At 45.7% G+C, this 22957-nt stretch overlaps 1 protein-coding gene across 4 annotated transcripts; it reads right to left on the bottom strand.

The window, feature by feature from the left end:
- Positions 1-2439: 2439 nt before the first annotated feature.
- On the bottom strand, positions 2440-22876 carry ZSCAN20 (zinc finger and SCAN domain containing 20). 4 transcript variants are annotated; one of them, XM_016150533.2, is made up of 8 exons: positions 22780-22876; positions 16349-16864; positions 12365-12533; positions 11693-11769; positions 11357-11441; positions 8988-9674; positions 7466-7894; positions 2440-6912 (listed from the first exon to the last, which is right to left on the bottom strand). In XM_016150533.2, the coding sequence occupies exons 2-8, from the start codon at positions 16763-16765 to the stop codon at positions 5654-5656; spliced, it is 3123 nt and encodes a 1040-aa protein (XP_016006019.2). In that variant the 5' UTR covers positions 16766-16864; positions 22780-22876; the 3' UTR covers positions 2440-5653. The 4 variants fall into 4 exon arrangements, with proteins under 4 accessions (XP_016006019.2, XP_016006022.2, XP_016006021.2 ...); XM_016150536.2 differs by having other exon boundaries at positions 7466-7891; XM_016150535.2 differs by having other exon boundaries at positions 22796-22869.
- Between the last annotated feature and the right edge of the window lie 81 nt (positions 22877-22957).

The raw sequence follows: 22957 nt of genomic DNA, 5'->3' as shown, positions 1-22957 counted from the left end.
CCTGTGTTTTCCCTTTCTCCCAGGATGCCCCAGAGGGATTTAGGGTGACCTACAGCTCAGCTAGCCTCACGTCCTCCATCAATTTCTGGGAACCTTCAGGAGTGAGGTTAGGTTGGAGACCTCACTTGTGGTCATGACCAAGGTCCTTCCTTCCAAGTGCTGTCTATACAGGCGTTCCTCTGCCCTGGCCCCCGGGTGAGATTTACAGAGAGGGTTTCAAAAGAGCTTCTCACCACCATCTCCAGGGCACCTCCTTGCCCCACCTCCTGCTGGTCTCCACTGCCTCTAAGTACACAGGAGCTACTCTGTAGTCTATGAATCCCCCAAAACCCTGAAGCTACGGGAGAAGAGGGAGAAGAGCCCTTTTCCCCTTTGTGTCGCATTTGTTACCTGGCACCAAAGGAGGGCTCCCTGAGCCCCAGTGACTCTCAAGAGAGTTCTGTGACAATAGCTCTGTGAGCCCCTGCCTGTGGCGCCTCTCCTTGGGCTCATATGAACCTGCGATATTGATCCAGAACCAGCCTTAGAGACAAGCTCCTGTCTCTATTCTCCCTTCCCATGGCCCTCACCCTCTTTGTGGCACAGTTATGGGGGATTTGCCTACAATAAAAATGTGAAAAATAAATGACTTTAGAAATGAGTATTATGTAATGGGAGACAATCATCTTCGCTTACAAAGAGAATCGCTAACTGTGCCCTGATTTAAAAATCTATGTCTATGTGGATTCCTATTCCATTGTACAGTGAGTCTAGGCAAAATCTCTAATTGGATTTTTCCCTTAATGGATGCTCTTGGTTTAAGTGGCTTAGAAGAAAGCTCTCAGCCTTGAGAAGTGGGAGAAGTGACCGTGCACTGAAAAGAGGGGCCTCTTAAGCTCTCTGCCTCTTCTTCTGAGCAGCACAGGGTGGGGTCTGGGATACAGGTTCCTTCTGTGGTTCCTGACAGAGACGAGAGATGCACCAGAGGGAAATAAGAAGTTGTTGTTCAGCTGCAATGTAGGGTGACTGAAGTAACAGTGAGGTGAGAAGAATGTGACTTTAACCCCCTAAAACGTGCATTTGGAGGCAATTCCCAGATTGGCCTAAAATCAGAGGGGAAAATGGTGCTACAGGTATGTTAGTGCTGATAATGTTGGGAGTGTGAAAACAGCCAGGAGAAAGCAGTGCGGAAGACTGAAATGTGTGACCCCAGCCTCCAAGGCCCAGCTTGAACCCCACCGCTCCTGCAAGGCCTTCCCTGACACTCCGCTATACGCAGCTCTAGGAGTGGACTGTGGCAGGGACTTAACACCGGTGTTTGCAACTAAGAGGGCGGGGGCTAAGGGACACCCAAAGGAAGGGTGGGATCAAAACTGAGGTAACGGGATGTTTCACATGACTAATTCTGACTTAGGTACGGCTCCATTCAGATAAAGCCTTCCTGGGCAGCTGGGTAACTGCCGCTCAACTGGAAAATGCTCTTAGTCGTGTAAGGCTCTCAGGCTGTGTGAAGGAGTATTTGTGAGCCACTGAGTATGTACATAAATGCACGTGCTGAATGGGTGGCCAAAGGCCAAAGATAGCAGCAGGTGGACACAGTCGCTGGAAGAGCCCAGGAGTCACCCAAGCACGGCTGGCTGGCAGGTAACTGGGCTCCTGCAAGCCCAGGGCAGGAGATGGACCTGGAAGTCGTCCGCATCTATGCGGTGGTACAAACGCAAACGGAACGGAGTGAACAGAGTGGTGAAGAAGCAGGCCTAGGAGAGGAGTCTGGAGCACAAAGACACGGGGCAGCCGGGGGCACGTGAGACCACCCGTGACGCCCGTGCTGCCTTCATTACTTCATCGCTGCCTTCGTTACCGCAGAACTGCTGCACCTCCGTCTCCCAATGGTGTTACTCTTCGCCACAAAGTGACTAAATATAAACTCTCTTCTGCAGCCTGAAGGTGGAGAGCTATTCCCACTGGGGGCCCCGGAACGGGATCAGGCAAGGAGAACTCAGGGGACCCAGGGGTCCTGACTGCCACGCATTTCGGCATGGCAAGACTCCAGTTGCTTCAGGCAGGGGACTATGGGAACAATGAGGCTGAGGCAGCCATGACCATGAGTTCAGCAGCTGAGGCCAAGGGCTAAGGAAAACTGGGTATCCATCTGAAGCAGTCTGGACCCCACCTTTCCCTGCCCCTACCTTCGAGTCTACTGCCTGTTGAGGAGTCTGTGGAATGAGAGTCCTTTTGGTGCCTTTTAGTCACCTCGGAGGAGCCAATGCCCTTCTGGGATGAAGGGTACAGAAATAAAATACAGGGATGAAGATCCCATGTAACATCCTCCCACGGTGGCATTCAGTGCTTTGGTGTCCCATGACCAGGATCTGGCCTGTGGCCACACAGGCTGAGAAACTGTCTGCCCACTCTGCACAAGGAATCTACTCCCAAAGAACTGATACATGGTAACAAAGCTCAGGATGTATAAAACCAGATGTCAGTTTATTAGAGCAGCAGAGACCTGCTGGAGGATGTCTAAGCACCCTGGCAAAGTGATGGGCAGGGCCCCAAACACGAAAGCAATCTGAAAGAGACTTCTTCCAAAGGTAAACTCAGGTAAACAGGGAGGAAGGGTCCACCTGGACCAAGTTTTTGCTCCTGGCCCACGCTGCCCTCTTTCATGGCTGAACCTACAGTTAAGAGAGAGGAGAGATAGGTAATAAACGTCAAAACTGACCTCTGGAAACGAGACACAACCACACCTCCAAGAGCAGGGCAAGAGGTGGGTGACACTCGAGGTAAGGGGGTCACCATCTCAATTCTATGCAGAGCTCAGCTTGGCTTCCACAGTGAAGGTTCCAGAAGATAGCAGCACTACACTGAGAAATCAGGTGTCATCAGTGACAGAGGCAGTGTCCAAAAGAGAGAAGTGAGTGGGAGGAGGTGGGAGTGGGCAGTGGTCTCGATTTCCTGTGAGAGGGCTCTTCCTTTATACTTGGTGCTTTTCAAGTTCTGTCCTAGGCCCAATACTTCTGACGTGAACATACTTCCTTTCTCATGAGTTTGACTACCGTGCATACACAGATAACGCTCTAGTCCTATCTTCTCCCCCTAGCCTCTGGCCCAGACATCCAAATACCTATTGCATACTCACACTCAGATGTCCCTAAGACATGTCAAGTACAAAATGTCCCAACCCAACCTTACAGCCTTCTGCCCTCTTGCCTCATCTGCATCTCCTCCTTGTGTTCTCAACTCTGAATGATGACATGCTCTACTCTTGTCACCCAAGTCCTTCTATCTTTCCTCTGCTGTCTTCGATTCTGCCTCTGAAACCTCTCACATCCATCCCCTTCTTTTCAGTGTAACCACTGCTCTCGTTCAGACCTTCCCTTTTAAATGGAATGTCACAATAGTGTCCCAACAAATCGTCCTAACTGCAGCATATCCAAGTTCCATTCAACAGATTTTGACAATTCACCTCTGACCATGTCACCCTCAGTCTGGTATCCAAGCTCCACTGAGACACGAGGTCCTTCATGACCCTGACCCAGAACCCCTCCAATCTCAACTCCCACTACACCCTTCTCCCCATTTTATACCCCAACAGTGCTAAGAAGCTAAGGTCCTCAGCCCCACTTTGAATCCACACTATTTCGCAACACTGTGCTTTCCCTGAAACCGCCATATACCCTTTTTGGGATGCTTCCTCTCAGCTCACATGGTTCCCTGTTTCATCTTATTACTGCAGTTACCAAAAACCCACTGGTTCTAGTCCAAGGCTCACCCACGACCCCTGCCCCTCAGAGATAATGTGAGCCAGAAAAGGTAAGCTGGGAAGAAGCTGAGAGGCAGTGATCCCAAGTGAGCTGGTTCCTGGGAAGCAGAGGAAGATGTTAAGGAGTGAGCTCCACTGAAAGGGAATGCAAATCTCTCCACTGACTTCTTCTCATACAACCATAAAGCTCTGTTCTTAAAGGTTCCATCACATTCACTGATAGGTACTTCCCAAGTGCACGAAATAACCAGGGTATGAATGTCATCCCAATGTCATAGGTAGATTCAGAAGAGGGATGTTTCTTTAAAATCCTATGGAAACCAAAATCCCTAGTCAACATTTTTAGACCCTCCTAAGGAGAAACTCTGGACACCAAAATGCTGAAAATTAGAAAACCCTTCTATGGGAACCTTTAGTCTGTGTGGGAGGCTGGTCTTAATGGCCAATGTTTAGAACGCGTGGGGTAGGCCTGGGACAAGATGGCTCAGGACAAAACTGTGCCATGAACTTGGAAGGTAGAACCGTATTCAAAGTCCTCTCAGTAGTGTCCCCACACACACACACACACCAACTCCTTCCATCTCCCTTCCATCTCGGTCTTGGCATGGAGATCAGGAACAAAGCTTCTGCCGTGCCAAGAGGGAAAGAGCCAGGGAGGCAAAAACACAGGGATGAGTGATCGCTGGTGAGGAAGCCCATGTTTCTGTAGGGTTTAACTGACTTACAATCCAGCCAAGGGTAACAAGAAGCAGAGCTGACTCCCTGAGAAAAGGGAAATTCTTAGACTCCCTTTCCTTAGCCAAAGCAGTAGCTCACTGGAAGAAACATTCTGGCTATATATTTTTCCCTATCTGCACCTACCTATATCTTTCACACATATTATCATAACGATGGAAATTCACATCAAATGCTTTGGTAATTGCTCATCCTTGCTCAAAGGACACTGTCAGCTTAGAATATCTCAAGACTTTTAACCTTTAGGTATTCTAGGTTTCCATATTTCTTAATAGGAGAATTCATAAAGGAATTTTAACAGGAAATTTGGTCTACAAAGTGTTTTGAGTTACCTACCCTAATGTGAAAAGGGATTCAGTATGGCAGTAAGAGTACCTTGGGCTCTGGAGAGACGGATCTGGTTGAATCTTGCCTCTGCCATTTTCGAATATGTGACCCAAGCAAGTTACTTAAGTCTCCCAAGCCTCACTTCTCTTCTGGGAAATGGGGAGAATATTAGTACCTACCTCCTAAGGCTGCTGTGAGGATTAAATGAGATGATGTGTACACACTGCTTAGCGCAGAGCCTACCAAAGAGTAAATGTTCAATACTGGCTATTTTTTGCTATTATTAACAATAATAGTTTAGTAAAACGTCATTTATTGTTCCTACTTTTTACTGAGCTCACGGCGACCTGCTCTAAGCCACTAATTCTCAGCGATGCCATTCTCTCACCAGTGTCTCAAAGTTCTCCTGTGAAGAGATGCCTCAACTGAAAACTGCCATGCAGGAGAATTTGCAACGTATGCCAATGGGGTGCGTGTGCATGTGGACAGTGTGAAGGCAGAGCAAGGTTTGAAATCACTGCTCACGACCACTGATGTGCCTCTAATCCCCTAAATTACCAGTTTGGCTCAAACACTAACAAAGCCCTTAAATGACAGCAAATGTAAGGATAGCCTGAGGACTGAAAGTGAGTTTTTTACAGGAGAAAAACAAATTACACTTAAGAAAAGTGCCTTCAAGTCTGGATCCTTAGCATTTGTAATTCACTTCCAAATGACCTGGATTGTATCAAGATAACTTCCCTGGGTATACACCAAACTTAAAAACTGGGAATGTTTCTACCATACATCTTATGATCCTGGGAAATTTAAATACATGTTTATCTCTTTAGTTGTAAAGGGAGTTGTCTCCTATGATGCTTTTCCTCCTGCATGCGTTCTCCGGTGGGCACTGAAGTGGGAGCTGTTGTTGAAGTCTTTGCCGCACTCCAAGCACTTGTAGGGTTTCTCCCCAGTGTGGATTCTCTGGTGAATAATAAGACTGGAGCTCTGGTTAAAGCATTTCCCACATTCTCTGCACTTATAAGGCTTCTCTCCCGTGTGAATCCTCTGGTGAGTAATGAGGTTAGAACGGTCACGGAAGAATTTTCCACACTCAAGGCATTTGTAGGGCTTCTCTCCTGTGTGCACTCTCTGGTGTGTGATGAGCTTGGAGCGCTCACTGAAGCATTTCCCACAGTCTGTACACTTATATGGCTTTTCCCCAGTGTGGGTTCGCTGGTGGTTAGCCAGTGTGGAGCTCTTACTGAAGCTTTTCCCACATTCAGCACATTCGTATGGTTTCTCTCCCGTATGGATTCTTTGGTGACTAATGAGGGCAGAGCTCTTAGAAAAGGTCCTTCCACATTCAGAACACTGATAGAGTTTCTCCCCTGAGTTGGTGCTATGTGGTCCAGAGGAATTCAAGTTCTTACTGGCACTTTGAGGTTGTTCAGGAGATGTCTCCTCTGTCAGGCTCCTCCAGTGAGCACTGAAGGATGGGCTTTGGCCAAAGTTTTCCCCAGGCTCACTACAGTGGTCAGGATTTTCTCCCAAGTGGATCCTCTGATGTTTCAGAAGGTTTGAGCTCTGGTTGAAGCTTTTCCAACACTCCCCACATTTATACGTCTTTTCCCCTGTGTGGATTCTCTGGTGGGTGACAAGATTTGAGTGGTCGCTAAAGCTTTTCCCACATTCGAGGCATCCGTAGGGCTTCTCTCCAGAGTGAATTCTCTGGTGGGTACTGAGGTTGGAGCGGTCACTAAAGTTTCTCCCACATTTGAGACATTTGTAGGGCTTCTCACCTGTGTGTGTCCACTGGTGGGCAATGAAGTGAGAGCTCCGACTGAAGCTTTTCACACATGGGTCACACTTGTAGGGTTTCCCTGCAAGGTAGAGGCCTTGATGGTCAATAAGTTTTTCAAAATCCTCTTCAGAAGAACATTCTTCCCACTGCTCCTGGGACGGATTTTCCCACTGTCCTCTGCCTTCGATTTCATTTTCACTATCTTCCCCCCAGTCATGAGGGTGACAAACAACTTCTGTAGTACATTTTGATAAAGATCCAGGCAAATCCTCAAAAATATCCTGCTCTGAACTCTGGTCTTCATCCTCCTGCCTCATCTCAAAACCTGGAAAAATGAACAGAAATGGTTTTTGTTCATTAGTGTCTATTTATATGTCTGTTATTTTGTGTCCTGTGAATTTGGCTAACATGAATTTGTATCCTGTATCTCACATCTTATAAATGTGGCTAACATGAAATGGATCAAGTTTTGGAGCATATATGCATTTCTGACCTGCAAAGCTGAGGAAGTTTGGGAAGTTTGGCCATGAGCCCTAGCCAAACAGCCAGGTGGTGAGTCTCCCCAACCAACTCCCCTATCCCACTTTTTGATAATAAACACCTCCTTCTTCAAATACAATCAGTATATCTTATATCATATGAAACTGAATAATCTGCATAACTGCCCAAATGAATCCCAGTAAAATTTAGACCTGATTGCTTATTTCATTTGGGGGATTACACTAAGCTAGAGACTGGATAATCTAAGCAAAACACAAATCCTTTTCCTATCTGATTCCATTCTCCATTATAGTTCTGAGACAAGTTAATGAGCCTGACGCCCTCACTCCGTCTGAGTGCTTGCAGATTTTACGAACATCCAATTACTACAGGCTTACCAGTGTCTGGGGTTTTAGGACATGGGGTTGGAGGTTTGATGGAATCTTCATCTGCCATCTCATCCCAGGCCTCCTGGTCATCAGCTTCAATACTGCTCTGCCCAGACACAGGGAGACCTGCTGCCTCCCTAATGGTCCCCATGGCTCTGACCGCAGTCCGAGCCCTAACCAGTGAGTCCAGCTCCTCATAGAAGGGGCATGTTCCTGGTGGGCGGCTGCTCTTGGCTTTCCGGTAGCTTCGAAGAAGGTTTTTGAATCTGTAGCGACACTGCTCCAGTGTCCGCAAGAAGCCCTGTGCACACAGCCGCTCTGCAATGGCCCGGTACACCTGACTGTTCTGGTGGCAGGTGCGAAGCTTTTCAGAGAATGAGGACTCACTGAGAATGGTCAGGAAGGCCTTGGTCTCTTCATAGCCCCAGTGCACACCTGCTGTCAGGAGTAAAGAGTTCAGAATTGTGAGACTTAATGAAACTTGCTTAGGTCGTGAGGGATCGGGGTCACCTGCCCTGCTAAATGCCTAGAACACAAGGACCTCGGAAATTGTCCAGGTGCCTGAGGCATCAACAAAGAATATACCCTTGCTTCTCAGGGCTATTCCAGAGCTTCCCGCCCCACCCCCTTCTAAGAGATTCTATTAACACGTAAGAGTTCTGGCAGAAGGGGAGGACTTAAGTGGCCATATTATACCAGGTGACCCCACTCCCCGGCTTCAGCTGATTGGTTCAGGGAAAGGCCTATAAGCGGGTTACCAAGAGACTCTATGTATCCATTCAATACATATCCTATTACTTTTATGAATTTTCCTTTTAACAAAGATAGGAACTAAGACTCCCCAAAGACATGAATGGACTTCAAATAATCTTGCAGTAGAGTCCAATTGAAGATGCCCTTTCCTCTTGTGCAAAAGGAAAAGGAAGGGGTCTGTTATCAGTCCCTCTGCAGGTTATAGATGCAGCCAGGGAGGCAGAGTGCTCCACATGAGAGGGGGCTGGGACCCTGGGCTCTGATTCTGACTCTGCCCCTGCCTCACTGTGGATTTTGAAATAAGACGCTTTGTCTCTTAGGCTTTAGTGTTTCCACTTTTACAATGTTTGAATGTTTCTCCAACACTGATCATTCAAACTTTATGCTGTCATGATTTCTGCTCTATCTGTTAAATATTTCACTATCTTTCTTTACCTAAATTTACTGTCTGTGAAGTCACACACATTAAAACTTCTCTCACACAACGAAACATCTGTCACATCCTCATTCTACCAGTGACACACTTTGGGAAATGCCCGATTAGCTCTTTAAGGTCCCTCAAGATTTTAAAAGTGTTTGTTTCTGTAACTAAGAAAACTTATACAAGGAAAACTGATCATAGAAGAAGAGAGCAGGGATTTAAGGCTGACCTAAGTAAGGAACTGAGCACCTGATCCAGGAGCACTGATCCAGACTTCTGTGCCCTGAACTCAGGAGACAGAGGTTTGGCGAGCAGGCAGGCTGGAATCTGGATCTGACGAAAGCCCTGTGTTCTTACCAACACGACTGTGGAACAGAGCCGGGGCCCCTGGAATCCTAGGCCCCTGGGTGGACTCGTCAGTGGCCAGCTCATCACCATTACAGTCTTCTGCTGTTTCATCGGGCCCCCAGCCCCCTTCCTCCTGCTCCTCCACCTCTGCGTCACTATCCCCCAGCCTGGGGACTGCCACAGCCTCTCCTGAACCCTCTGTGGCTCTGATGGCTGTCCGAGCCCTCACCAGGGCCTCCAGCTCCTCGTAGAAAGGACAGGTTCCTGGTGGGTGGCTGCTCTTGGCCTTCCGGTAATTTCGTAGGAGGTTTTTGACCCTGTAGCGACATTGCTCCAGGGTCCGCAGGAAGCCCCGTGCCCTCAGCCGCTCTGCTATGGCCCGGTACACCTGGCGGTTCTGATGACAAGTCCGGAGCTTTTCAGAGAAAGGAGACTCACTCAAAATTGCCAGGAAAGTCTTGGTCTCCTCATAGCCCCAGTGTACACCTGACACCTTCATGTCTTCCACGTCCCATTGGTATTGCTCTTCCCAGGCCCTTGAATCCCTCCAGGCCAATGCTGGACCTGGTTTTGTTTGCTCGTTATTCAGGCTGTAATCTGCAGTGTTCCTTTTTCCAGAACTTATAAGACTTGGACTCCAAAATTCTGGTCCTTGTTCTCGCTGGGAAATGACATTTGGTTTTGAAACTGGAACACCTATATAAAAGGAAACAGAGAAATTATCAAGTAGAAATGATCTGTTGAGCAGAATCTTTGTCCAAAATGTCCCTGAAACATATTTCTCTGTAAGAGGCTGATGAGAAATTCCCATGCTCGTCCCTTCAAATGTCTGGTGGGACAGAGGGAAGTAACTAGAGATAATAGAATCACATCACCAAAAACGTTAATTGGCCTGCTTGCTTTGTTCATTTGCTTTTGTGTCCTTGTTATGAAACAACATAAAGAGCAGCCACACACCAGGAACCTGTCTTTTTCCACGAGGAGCTGGAGGCCCTGGTGAGGGCTCGGACAGCCATCAGAGCCACAGAGGGTTCAGGAGAGGCTGTGGCAGTCCCCAGGCTGGGGGATAGTGACGCAGAGGTGGAGAAGCAGGAGGAAGGGGGTTGGGGGCCCAAGGAAACAGCAGAAGACTGTAATGGTGATGAGCTGGCCACTGACGAGTCTGCCCAGGGGCCTAGGATTACAGGGGCCCCAGCTCTGCTGTTTTTTTGTCCTTGTCATACAAAAGAGTGACTGTCACTGGTCCACAGATAGGCACATGACTTAAACTGGCCCTATCAGAATTAAGTCAATGGTTGTAGAAAAGGTTTCTTATTCGTGTGCGTGCGTGCGTGTGGGGGGGGGGGGTGAGTCTCCTGCTAGGAAACTTGTGGCCTCAATTGCCATTGGCATCTATTTCTGACTCTGACACAAAATAGCTTTAATATGAAGCTGAGACAGAGGATGACAGAGCAGAAAGAAAGAACCTTGGTCCCTTATGACACTGCTAGGCCAGTTTGCACTGTGCCTGCTCTCCTCTGGACTTCCCATATTGAGAAAATAAATGTCCTTGTTTTTCAAAAATTAGCTACATTTACAGGGCTGCTGTCCCAACAGCTCCTAAGCCTAACAAAACAGAAGGCTTTAATTAAAATAAATATTTGATGAAAACTAGATGAAAAAGAGTTAAGAGCTAAGAGAGGTTTAAGAATTATCTAGTTAAGCATTTTCCAAAGTTTGCTCCTTTGAATGCTATTTTCCCCGGATATCATATGTAAGACGGGGCTACACTGACAAGCAAGTAGCCAATAGGTTTGTAGTATCTGACCTTACTGACATGAGTCGGACCTGTCACTGTCTTCTACTTAATCCCACTCATGTGTCTAACTCCCCTCATACTGATCCCAGGCTCCACAGGGTTATTCTTTGGCTTCCCGTTTAGATGTGCCCACAGAGAAAAAGGGGCCTGTGTTGGTCATACAGGCTTCAAGCATTTTCAGCCCTGTGATACCCTCGTTGTTTAGTGCATCAGTTTCAAGGGTGTAGCTCACTTGAGTCCACCCAAGAGGTGGGTCCAGTTCAGTGCTGAAAAGATAGCTTTCTGAGATAGCAGGCTAGGCCCAGCCCCAGCACCGTGGTGAATGTACCAAGGAAATAAAGGTACCGGGCCCTGAGGGCAGGCTCTTAGAAGCCATCCTGCCAGCCTCCACCCAGGCAGACTCCGCTCCCCACAGTCCATCACTGCCACCACTGTTGGCTCAAAAAGCATATCTTCTTCCTATGTCTGAAATTCTACAGACTTCACAGAGCCACAAGTCATAAGAGAGTGATAAAATACTCTTTTGGAACTGAGTGTACAGGAAATCCAACATCTTCCTCAGCGGGTACTGTCTCCTTACCCAGGGACATGCCGTTCTCATAGTTGTCTCCCGGGGAGTCCTTGCGAAACTCCTTCTCAGCATGTCTGCCAGGGCCCAGGGCTTCCTGTGAGATGTACAAATGTCACTGACCCTTGAAAACTGCCTGGGAACCCCACCAGGAAAGATAATGGGGACACAGGGATACCGAGTGTGAGGCCAGCACCGTAAGGAGCAGCGTGACTCAGGAGCGGCCCAGGGGACTGACGCCCTGAGTCTGGTGCACTTTTGCTGAGGGGAGGCCGCAGAGAGAGGAGAGTACAGGGGCAAGAGCATAGGAGAAGTAATGACAGGAAAAGGAGAAAAACGGCAGCTTACCTGGGATGCAGCTGTCACCTCCCAATCTCCAACGCTCCCCATCTTTGGGAGAGCAGGGACTCGGGGAGTGAGGACCGCTGAGGAGAAAAAAAAGTCTCTGAAACCCAAGCTCTGGTTCCCAGAAAACGCCCTCTCAGGTCCAGCTTTGTTGTTTTTTTTTTACACCTACAGTACCTGGTCTCCCATCCAAGTACTAACTAGGCCCGACCCTGCTTAGCTTCCGAGATCAGATGGGATTGGGCTCGTTCAGGGCATAGCTGTAGAGAGGTCCAGCTTTCCGAAAGCCATGCTTGGGTCAAACTGAGACCACCCCTGTAGCCGGAGCAGATTTCCCCTTTTCCTTCCCTTCTAGAGTATGTAACTCCTAGGCTGCTTTGGGTGACCTGCCATGTGTAAAATGCCAGCCTGGAGCTCCTATGATCACCACCTCGCCCCATTCCCAGCCTGAACCTGCCGCATGACTCAGCTATGGTATGGAGTGGGGGCAAGCTGACACCATCGAGAGCTTCCTCCTCTTTTTATAATGCTTTTTACAATGTTTACTTGCCTTAGTGTATCCAGCAGACATTCTATCCCCTGCCTTGAATTCTGTACAACTCTCCTCTCCATGTACCCTTCCTAACCAACCCCCTCACTCCTCTTCCCTGCTGGTCCCTGATTCTTGGTACTCACCACTCTCTTTCAAGGTCTGGGGGACCACCTTGGTGTCTAGATGCCTGGGAAGGTCGGGGCATGGGTTCTTCATGCACTGCCTCTGGGGCTGTCCCTCGGGCCAGTGATCCACAGGAGATTCATGCACTACCTTTAAGGACCTGGTCTCCTCTGCACGCAACTCCACTTCCTACACACAAGATGGTCAAAATTCCCAATCGTCAGTTCAATAAGACCAATTTTGGTAGGGCAGAAAATGTTTTCTTGAGCACAACCGTGGCCCAGAGGTTAGCAGGCTCTTTTTAAGACCCAAAGATGGCTCAAAGTATGACAACAAAGCCGCTAGACTGACTTCAGTAAATAAAGCATTATTTAAGCCACCAAATGACTATTGTCTTCTTCAACACAGGGAGGCTATACAAGTATCTCAATGAAGCTGCTACTGTTCAAAACATTTTTGAATCATAAAGAGATAAATTATGTAAAATTATCGATATTAAAAAATAATCTCTAAACATCGAAAACAAGCTATTTGATTTTTGGTTATCAAAAGAGGGCAAATGTTAATCAGGTTTACATTAAAATGCAAAGGGAAGCAGAAAACCAGATATAAATATAACTCTAAATGCAATTGCTCTAAATATTCCTGCTGAAAGGCAAAGAAATATCAAAAATAAATATAAGATAAAGGAAGAACAAGGAATTACAGATGGAATTTTACAATGAAAAAAAAAAGTATGTGCTGTTTCAGAAAGAACCATCTACCCTTAAAACAGAAGGGTAGACAAAGATAAAGCACCGTAACTCAAAAGGAAAACAGAAGTGGCAATTTGTTTCAATGTAGAAGGACTCAGAGATATAAAGAATATGTGCAAAAATTAAAGGGAATAATCGGTTAAAAGATGATTAACCCAATTCAGCATTATCAATCATAAAACCAATTTTTTATCTCTATCTTTCAGTTTCAAATTCAGATGTAAAGGCCGAGATGTTATTTCCTCGCCCTAAAACCCCAACAGTATTACAATCTCCTTGCCTTACTTTAAAAAATGTATTTCAAGTTTTTCAATAGGTATTTTCAATACCTGCATGGTGCGAAAATAGAAAAAATATATAAGGGTATATTCAGTGAAAATACCCCATCCCAACCCTGTCCCCACACCATGTGCCCAGTTTCTTCCCCTACCTGTCCCCACAGGAAACCACTATTCTGCATCCTTTCAGATACATCTTTATGTACAAGCAACTGTAACCATACATTCTTATTTCTTCCCCATTTTTACACAAAAGGTAGCAACTTCATACACTGCTCTGAAGCTTATTTCTTGACTCAAAATATAACATCCATCTTCATCAACTTATTGATTTTGACAAATGTCTCTCCAAAAATCTTTTGGCTGATCTCAAAAAAAGGATGTTTACCATTAAGAAGCTATATAGGAATGGGCCATCAGCATCAAAAGCCATTCCAGATAAGGAGATCCACCAATGTCTTGTGTGGTTCACAGGGAGAAAACCTCTGCTTATCAACATTCTTATATAATTAAAACAACAAGAACAACAACAACAAAAAAAAAACTCACTTTGTTATAGTTATAATCTTACAATCCACAACGGAACTGTGACTAGGCTCCACAATGATCCTCACTCCTAGCCCTAGCTCCTTCATCTACTGCCATGCCTAAGCACAGATTCTGATTCCATGGATGGTAAAAGTGGACATAGAAAGAAGTGGACTCGAGTGACAATGAGGAAGAAAAAAATCAGGCTACTGGTTAGGGTATAGATGAAGAAAGAATCCATCAAAAATACCTGTACACCATACAAAAGTCTGCACGTGGATGTTTACAGCAGCTTTGTTCATAATTGCCAATACTTGGAAACATCCAAGATGTCCTTCCGTAGGTAAACAGATCAACTCTGGTACATCTAAACAATGGAATGTTATTCGGCACTAAAAAAAATAAGCTATTGAGCCATGAAAAGACATAGAGGAACTTTAAATGCATATTACTTAATGAAAAAAAAACATTCTGAAAAGGCAAAACTGTGAAGAAGTAAGATCCATGGTTGCCAGGGGAGGAATGAATATGCAGAACGCAGAGGATTTGTAGGACAATGAAACCATTCTGCATGATACTATAATGTCATTATACAGAACCATATGACACCAAGAGATTACCCTAATGTAAACTATGCACTTGGGGTGATGATGATGTGCCAATGCAGGTCCATCTATTGTAACAAAGGTACCACTCTGGTAGGGGATGCTGATAAGAAAGGAGGCTGCAGGTGTGTGGGGGCAGGGGGCATATAAGAACTCAGCACTTTCTGCTCAATCAATGTTGCTGTGACCCTAAAACTGCTCTAAAAAATAAAGTCTATTTTATGTTTTAAGTTTATGCACCTGATGGGGAGAGGGGTTCTGCAAGAGATTGATGACATAATAAACAAGTTAAAAATCACAAAGCAGCAGAGCTGAAAGATCTCTTTAAGGAAAATACCTCAGAGGTCATTGATCTCAGGAAGTATTGACCTTTTTTCAGGTGGTGGTTCTCTTTGAGAGCCATAGTTAATATATTTGGTTCCATTATTAAGACTTGGAAAATTTTAACTTGCAGAGAATGTTAAGTTATGTACCTTGCAATGTTAAGAGCACAAGCTACAACATATATATATATATATATATATATGTATATGTGTATATATACACATATACACATATATGTATATGTGTATACATACCTTGCAATGTTAAGAGCACAAGCTACAACATATATATATATATATGTATATGTGTATATATACACATATACACATATATGTATATGTGTGTATATATATATATATATATATATATATATATATATATATATATATGTCTGGGGGGAAAAAAACAAGCTCCTTTGCTTCTTAACCATTTGTTTTGACATTTGCAAACACTCGGGACCAGGTTAAAAATAAAAATCACACAAAAAAATAACACTGGAGATAAAATTCCCTCACTTTTTTTTTCCTTCAATTTTCAGCTCACAGTAGTATAATCTGAGAACTTTTATTATAGTCCGACCCTCTCATTTTACAGATGAAGAATCATAAAGATATTCATTTAAGTCAATTCTCATCTCTGAGTCTCAATTTCTTCATCTTCCAGCTCTGAAGTCCTAAGACTTCCATTTGTTTCTTCACTGCCACTTAAGGAAAATAACTGGTTTCTTTAAAATAAACCACATGGGAGGGTGGAATGCTTTATTAAAATTAGGTATGCTTTCTCTTACTTAGTTCTGTAACTTTAAATATTATGCTTTCTGTATCTTCAATCAGTTTGTAAAGGAATCCAAAAAGCTAAGTCACAGACCTTAATTAATTTTCTTCCTCTAATCTCCCATCTGCATATTTTACGACATACAGAAAACCCCTGCCGTTCACAAGGGATATGTTCTCAGAGCTATAATTTCCCCCCAACAAAGTGTGATTTAGTATCACGAGAATTACCAACTACGGAACAAGCAGAAGCAAATAGGACCATGTTGAGATGAAGGTTCTAGGTGGCTGGCTCAGCCTACAGCCAGCTAAAGGGCTGCTTCTATGTAAATGGTAAAGAGATGACCAGCTCCAAAGCAGGATCTAAACTCTGTGTCATTGCAATTTATAAATTATATCATGGGCCTTCAGGGTCTCTTGCAAACTGTTGAAACTGTGAATGTTAAATCCACAGTACTTTCATTTCAATATAAACTTGGACAAGTTACTTACCTCTCTGAGTCTATTTACCCATTTGAAAAATGGCAATGATAACAGTACCTACCTTATTGGGTTGCTGGGTTGATCAGATACGAGAAACACATCTAGAAACCTTAGAACAGTGTCTGACACACAGTGAGTGCTCAATAAATGTCGACTGCTAAGTAACAACAGTAATTATTACTTTGACAATCATTAACCTAGTCTCATCCCTGCTGCCTCGCCTGACCCACTCCTTGGAGAACAGACTATTTGCCTCACCTGCTGTCCTGCAGCCCGGGCCTCTCGGTGCCAATCCTCCACCAGGGCCACCGCCTCCTCGCCACTCTCAGGGTGGCGCGCCTGCACCCAGGCCTGGACTTCCCGGGGTAAGATAGTCAGGAACTGCTCCAGCACCAGCAGCTCCAGGATCTGCTCTTTGAGGCGGATCTCTGGCCTCAGCCAGCGACAGCAGAGGGCCCAGAGCTGGCTGAAAGCCTCGTGGGGTCCAGCTGCTTCCCTGTACTGGAACTGCCTGAAGCGCTGGCGGGAGGCCTCAGGGCCAGAGACAGGGTCATGTTCCTTCTCCCGAGGCCTGGATTCTGATCTCCATGTGTCCTCCTCCAGTTTCACAATCAGGAGTTCATCGAGCTCTGGTCGGGGAGAGGTGTGGGCCTGGGATTGCAGGGCTACAGCCATGCTCTATACTGGATGCCTCACTTCAGCCAGGTTGTCTTCATCCGGCGTCTTCCTGTGTCCTTTAAGGGGCTCCTGGGAAAGGAAATGCTTCCCAAGGCTCTGAAGGCAGAAAGACAAAACACAGAGTAAGCAAGAGGACCCAGGAGCTTCACTTTCCTCACTTCCCACATACCCACCACTGCCTCTACTTTGGGCGAGGGAGCTAAGAGCTGCCCTTTTCCCATAAGCTGGAAGTTAGACCACTATGTGGCACCAAAACCAGCAGCCAGCACACTGGAGGAAGACAGCACAGTGATACATCCTCTGGGACCTTAGCCAGGCACCAAGGCCTCCATGATCTGGTCCCAACACAGCCTTCCTCCCTCTACACGTGTCCAAAGTCTGACCTTCCTTCCCTCAATTTGGGATCAGCCCCTCCAGAAGGCCTTTCTTCTTGGGCCTTAAAGCTTTAGTCTTCCCCTGAAGATTCTCTCCTTGCAAAATCCCTCTCTCTACACTCCCCCTTGGTCATCCTACCTGTTTGGCATTTCACCACCTATATGATTCCCAAAACTTCACCCAGGACCTGATCCCAGACCTCCAAATGCCAAAATCCAACCACCTATGGGACATTTCCACTTGACCGTCTCTTAGGCTCCTCAAACTCAATAGGTCAAACACTGCTTTCATCATTTTCTCCTGCAAATCTCTTCTGGAGCTCTCCAGCCAATGAAGGCACTACCTTCCATCAAGTGACCCACACCAGAAACCTGGTCATCATCTTTCTCCAAGATTTCCCACATCTAATACATCACTAAGTTTTGTCCACTTGGCTTTCTAAGCATCTATATCTCCAGTGACACCACCTCGGTCCAGAGAATCATCATGTTTATCACTTGATCAGCCTCCTAACTCATGCCCCTGCTTCTGCTCCCCTCACCCCAACCCCTGGTCCATTCTTTGCACAACGACCAGACTAGAGCCAAATCCGACAATGTCACTTCCCTGATAAACACTCTTCAGTGGCTTCACATTTCCCTCAGGATAAAGTACAAACCTTGCCCAAGTCTCCATCTCATCTCTTTACCACGCTCCCACTAGTCACAATGTTTCAGCCTATAGTTCCTACATTGAGCTGCTCTCTGAATCCTCCCCACATGTTCGGGTCTCCTTTGGGAATAGTCTCCTCCCTTTCTTCATCTAGCTAGGTCTCAGCCTAAATTGTACTTTTGCCAAGAGGCCCTCCCTGTGCTCTGAGACAAGATCCAGACCTCAGCCACAAGCTTCCATGCCACCTTATGGTTTCTGTATCATTACCATGATCATCCTTTATTATAATTATTTTCCCACTAGATCATAGGCTTCCTAAGGGACCTGGCACAGTGCTCAGCACATAGGAAGTATTCAATGAACAGTGAAATAATGGTCAACTAATGATGGTGACGTGTCATGAAGCAAGGATTACAATTAATCCCTTTCTGTGCACACTTGATTAAAAAAAAAAAAAAGAATGACCTTCTTACTCACACCAGAGGAATTCTTTTCTCTTTATTTCCATCTCTGTGACACGTGCCACTTTCTAGGTTATATCAGAGGGGTGTGTGTACATGTGTCCCCAGAGAGATTACAGCCTCACTGAGGACAAGGGTTATAGCTTACTTCTCTTTTTTTCACTCTTCCTTCTCCCACACCCACAATAAGCACCGTGCACTAAATAAACACAGGAGGCTCTCAGTAAACGCTTGCTGCATGAACTTGCATGAATGTTTGGGGCCGCTTCTTTTACACAATAAAGACTCTGACAACACTCAAGCTAGGTTATCTAGAAAAACGAGCTCTTTGTCATTCCAAACAAATCCAGATCACATAAAAAAAAATGCCTACTCAAAGGAGGCTATTAGCTGCTTCCAAGAGGGAATGACATAGCTGAACTGAGAATGGAGGGACGGGGGTATTTTGATTTTAGGCCATCTGACCAGATGTTTTGAAAATAAGGCATGGGTGATGAAAACCAAAGGCTTGTTCTAAAGACCTCCACATACTTAGGGAGAGGCTAGGGACACAATCGTAACCACCGGGCACCTTCCTGCTCATCCTTTAGCTATCAGCTCAATGTCACAACATTCGTTAAGAGTTCTTTGACATGTTCTTGTCACGTCCTGCCCTCATTCCTGCTCTCCAAGAATTTCCTCCCCAGACCTGTGGTACCAAAGCAGCTGGCACATACTTCTAATATAGGTATTACCCTGCACTATTGTAGTTGCCTGTTCTTACATCTGACCGCCCCCATTAGACTGCATTACTAGGGCCAGTACTATATCTTACTCACTTCTGGATCCAAAGTGGTCAACTCAGTGTCTGATAAACAGCAAAGTCATTGGAAGTTTTGTTGCCTTTTATTAAAATAGTATATCTGGTACATTAAAAACCTGATGGGCTATGGAAGGTCCATAATTTACATTAAGCTAACGAGTTAACCTTTCATGAAATTTCTTTTTTAACTACAACCTTAATAGTGCACTTGCCCAAACACATTTGTGTCATTCTCACACAAAAACTAATCCACCAGTCATCTACAGAGTCCCACCATTTACTCTGCACTGAGCTAGACAGCCAACAGTAGCTAGGACAGTCTCTACCTGCATAAAAATTACAGCCTAATGAGAGAGACAGACAACGAGCAAGCGAAGAGGTTTGTACTCCTGCACAGAGCGAACAAACACTACAACAAAACAGGCAGTTCATACTTCCATCAGACCCAAAGCCCAGAGTCTCAGATAATAGATATTTTCTCTTCTGGGAAGACTTAAAAGTCCCAAAGGTTATTTTCAAATACAAATCTGAAAGATTTTTCTGCTACTTTCTTAGATAGATATAAATAGAGCATATCCACAGAAGGAGGTCAACACGGTCAGCCAACAGCAGGGTGACTTCACACAGAGATGACAGAGGAAAAACAGACAAGGGCATTCCTCAGTCCTGAGGATACCAGGAATATCGGGGCCTCACTAGGATCAGCAGCTTCAAAGAGTCCCCATTTATTGGGTGTTCATGAGATGTCAGGCCTGGTGCTAAGTGCTCTACACTCATAATCTCAGTAAATTCTCCAGGCAAGCAAGCATCATTAGTGTTGAGCTGCATTACACTGATCTATAACTTATACATATTAAACTATATACAAACAGGAAAAGAAAGGATATAATTTAAATACAGCACCAGTTCCATTCACTATGTGTCTATTCCAGAGTGTGAGCGTGTGGTGCTCTTACCCCTGAATGCTGGTCCCCAGGTTAGTCTGAGTTCCCTCAAGCCAGTCTTTCCACTGAGTGTGAGCGGAATGTCTTTCATACAGAAGAATTCCTAATCATAGGATAAATCTTTCATCTAATGTTCAACCGAGAAAACCCAGCTAGGCTGGTTAGCTTATTGAAAGACAGCATGTTGGTTTCTAAATGGCTCCTTACCAAAGGATTTTCAAGTTGACTCTGATTTTTAACTAAATGTAATTTTTATCTTCCATGCTGACTTTAGAATATCATCATCTTGTAAGGTATGACTCCATCCTCAATTTACACATTGGGAGCTGAGCTTCTGTGAAGATTCACTTAAGGTCACACCACTAGCAAGTTGTAGAGTTGGAATCTAAGCCCAGATTCATTTTCTCCTGACTTTTTTTTTTTTTTTTTTAACCACACTACATAGCCTCCTCTAGGTCTGACAGTCATCCAAACTCAATGGTTGGAACAGTAGAAAGATCATTAAGGCAGGAATGACCAAATCAGGGTTCTACTTCCACTCCTGCTACTTACCAGTTGTGTGACTTGGACAGGTCATGTGGCTTCGACAGCTGTCTATCTAGACAACTTACAGCCTGACCCTACTCAGAAGTTGCCCCAGGATCCCCAAATAGTACTATGGGAGTAGAGCAAAGGAACAGAAAGACTAGAATCAGCGGCTACAAATTTAAATGGCTGCAGAGGCCATGAGTGGTGTGGAGACTGTGGCTACTACAGAGCACCAGAGGGACCACTGGCCCAGTGTCCGCAGGCCTTCCAATTTTTCTGAGAAGCGAAAACTTTGGATTTTTAAATATTGGCAACCAAATCGAAATTGTTTCAAACACTATTAAGATTAAACAGAGCATGATGGTCGGCTTCATGCAGCATGAGCTGTCACTTTACCACCTTTCGGCTAAGTGATTTCAAAGGTCTCTTCCAATATCCAGGAAGACCTAGAATGGGTACGGATTCCCCTAAGTAATGAGGGATAGGTACTGACAGCTGTCAAAATCAGATCCCTTTACAAACACAGGGAAGCTGACAGGCATCCTGGTTTCTGAAATAGCGAGAATAGGTATGGACATAAAGAACCCACCCATTGAACACTAGGCTATGAAGAGGAGATCTGCCCCAGTCCCATGGGAAAGGCCAAGACTGGTCTGTGACCTCCAAAGAGAAAGAAACTGAGAATTCCCAAAGGCTGTCAAGCTCACTTGGCTGATGTTCAAGGCTATTGCTTAAGCAGCTTGAACACACACTTAAGGGCAGTAATGGTTTCATTTAAAGCACCAACTTCAGTCGACTGTGCTAAGGACTCTGGATCCCATGTGAATGTGTGCTGTGACCAATTAGCTATGACTACCAGACACAAGAAGGGGAAGCGGCAGCACACATTTCATGTATTTACCACTCCTGGCTTAAACTCCCAAAGACAATGAATCAGCTTCCAGCAGTTACAGCCCTCATGGCAAGAGAAGACTAAAGCTCATGCCCCCCGGAAATTCACTGGAAGAGCAGTCTTCAAGCCTGGTATATCAAGGCTCACCCTGGATGATTTTTATTTGCATATTCATCAAGTGGTTTCTACTCTGGGTTGGGCAATGGAGAAACGGAGGTGACTCCTGTCCTGGAGATGCTTACAGCCCAGTGGAAGAGACAAAAAAGTGAGATGATGATGATCAAATTTGGAAAATACAGTAAAAGGTCTGTGGGAGCAGGCGGGGGTGCAGAGGGAGGTGACTTTACCTGCTTAAGGCAATGGAACAAAGTAACATTTGAGTTGGTTCTTGAAAAAAGAATAGTTCTCTTGGCAGAGAATGGGGAGGAGGGGAAAGTGTATTCTAGTCACAGAGAACAGCATATACAACGATGGAAAACCAAACACTCTCCCCAAGAGATGGAAACTTTTACAGCCCTGGAGTGTGGGAAGCAAGGTAGTTTATGAAGGGTCTTAAATATCAGCCTGTGTTTGTACTTAACTCTATAGGTGGTGGGTGCCAATGAAAGTTTTAAAGCACAAGATATAATCAGATTTGGGGTCAAAGAGATCACACTAGCTACAGTCTGTCCAGGCTAGGAGGTGAAAAGATAGCTTCAGCAAAAACCTTGACAAGGAAAAGGCAGACTCAAGACACATAAAGGAAACTGAAAGATCTGAAGATGCCTGAATGTGGAAGAATGCAAGAGGAATCAGAGGGCACCTGGGTAATGGGCGATTCACTTCCATCAGGCATAAGGAAAGAGGTGCAGGTTTAGAGCCGAACATAATAGCCAGTCCCACCCACTGGATTCCAAAGGTCACAACCATCAGAGAAAGTGTAAGGGGGTATCAAATTAAATGTTTGTTCTAGGAGGGCAGGTAGAGGCTGGAACACTATTTTTAAGGTTGGGGTTCAAGCTCAGGCCCTCTCATCTTCACTTCTTGCCAGGGCCCCAGAATCCTCTACTCTTCCTTCTGTGGTCTCCAGACCCTTCTATGACTCTCCTACCTCCAGAACCTCTCTCGGTGTCCTCACCTACAGACCCTACGACCCTCCTCACTCCCAGGGCCCTCTATCTCCCTCCTCATCCCCAACCCTTCTATGACCCTTCCCATCTCCAGACGCTTCATCCTCTGACCGCTGCCCACCCCCGCCCACACATAAAAGCTTCTTTCTCTCCTCTCATTTTCCCCAGCCCGCTGTGACACCACCACCTCCTAAGACTCCAGCCCAGAACCTGAGTCTCAGCTGCCCCCGCCCCGCCACCCGGACTCACCCACCGAGACACCCACTTCACAACGGGGCGGAAGTGCTCCAAGGTTCGCGCAGGGAATGCTGGGACGCGGAGTCCGAACGGCGCCACCCCGGGAATGGAGCGTCTGAGACTACAACTCCTAGAAGGAACCGCGCGAGCGCCGGCGAGCGGCCCCTCCGCTTGCTGCCCTTCAGATGTC

Source organism: Rousettus aegyptiacus, unplaced genomic scaffold, assembly GCF_014176215.1.
Source record: "Rousettus aegyptiacus isolate mRouAeg1 unplaced genomic scaffold, mRouAeg1.p scaffold_m13_p_1, whole genome shotgun sequence".
Taxonomy (NCBI): Eukaryota; Metazoa; Chordata; class Mammalia; order Chiroptera; family Pteropodidae; genus Rousettus; species Rousettus aegyptiacus.
This window is presented reverse-complemented; position numbering and strand designations above follow the sequence as displayed.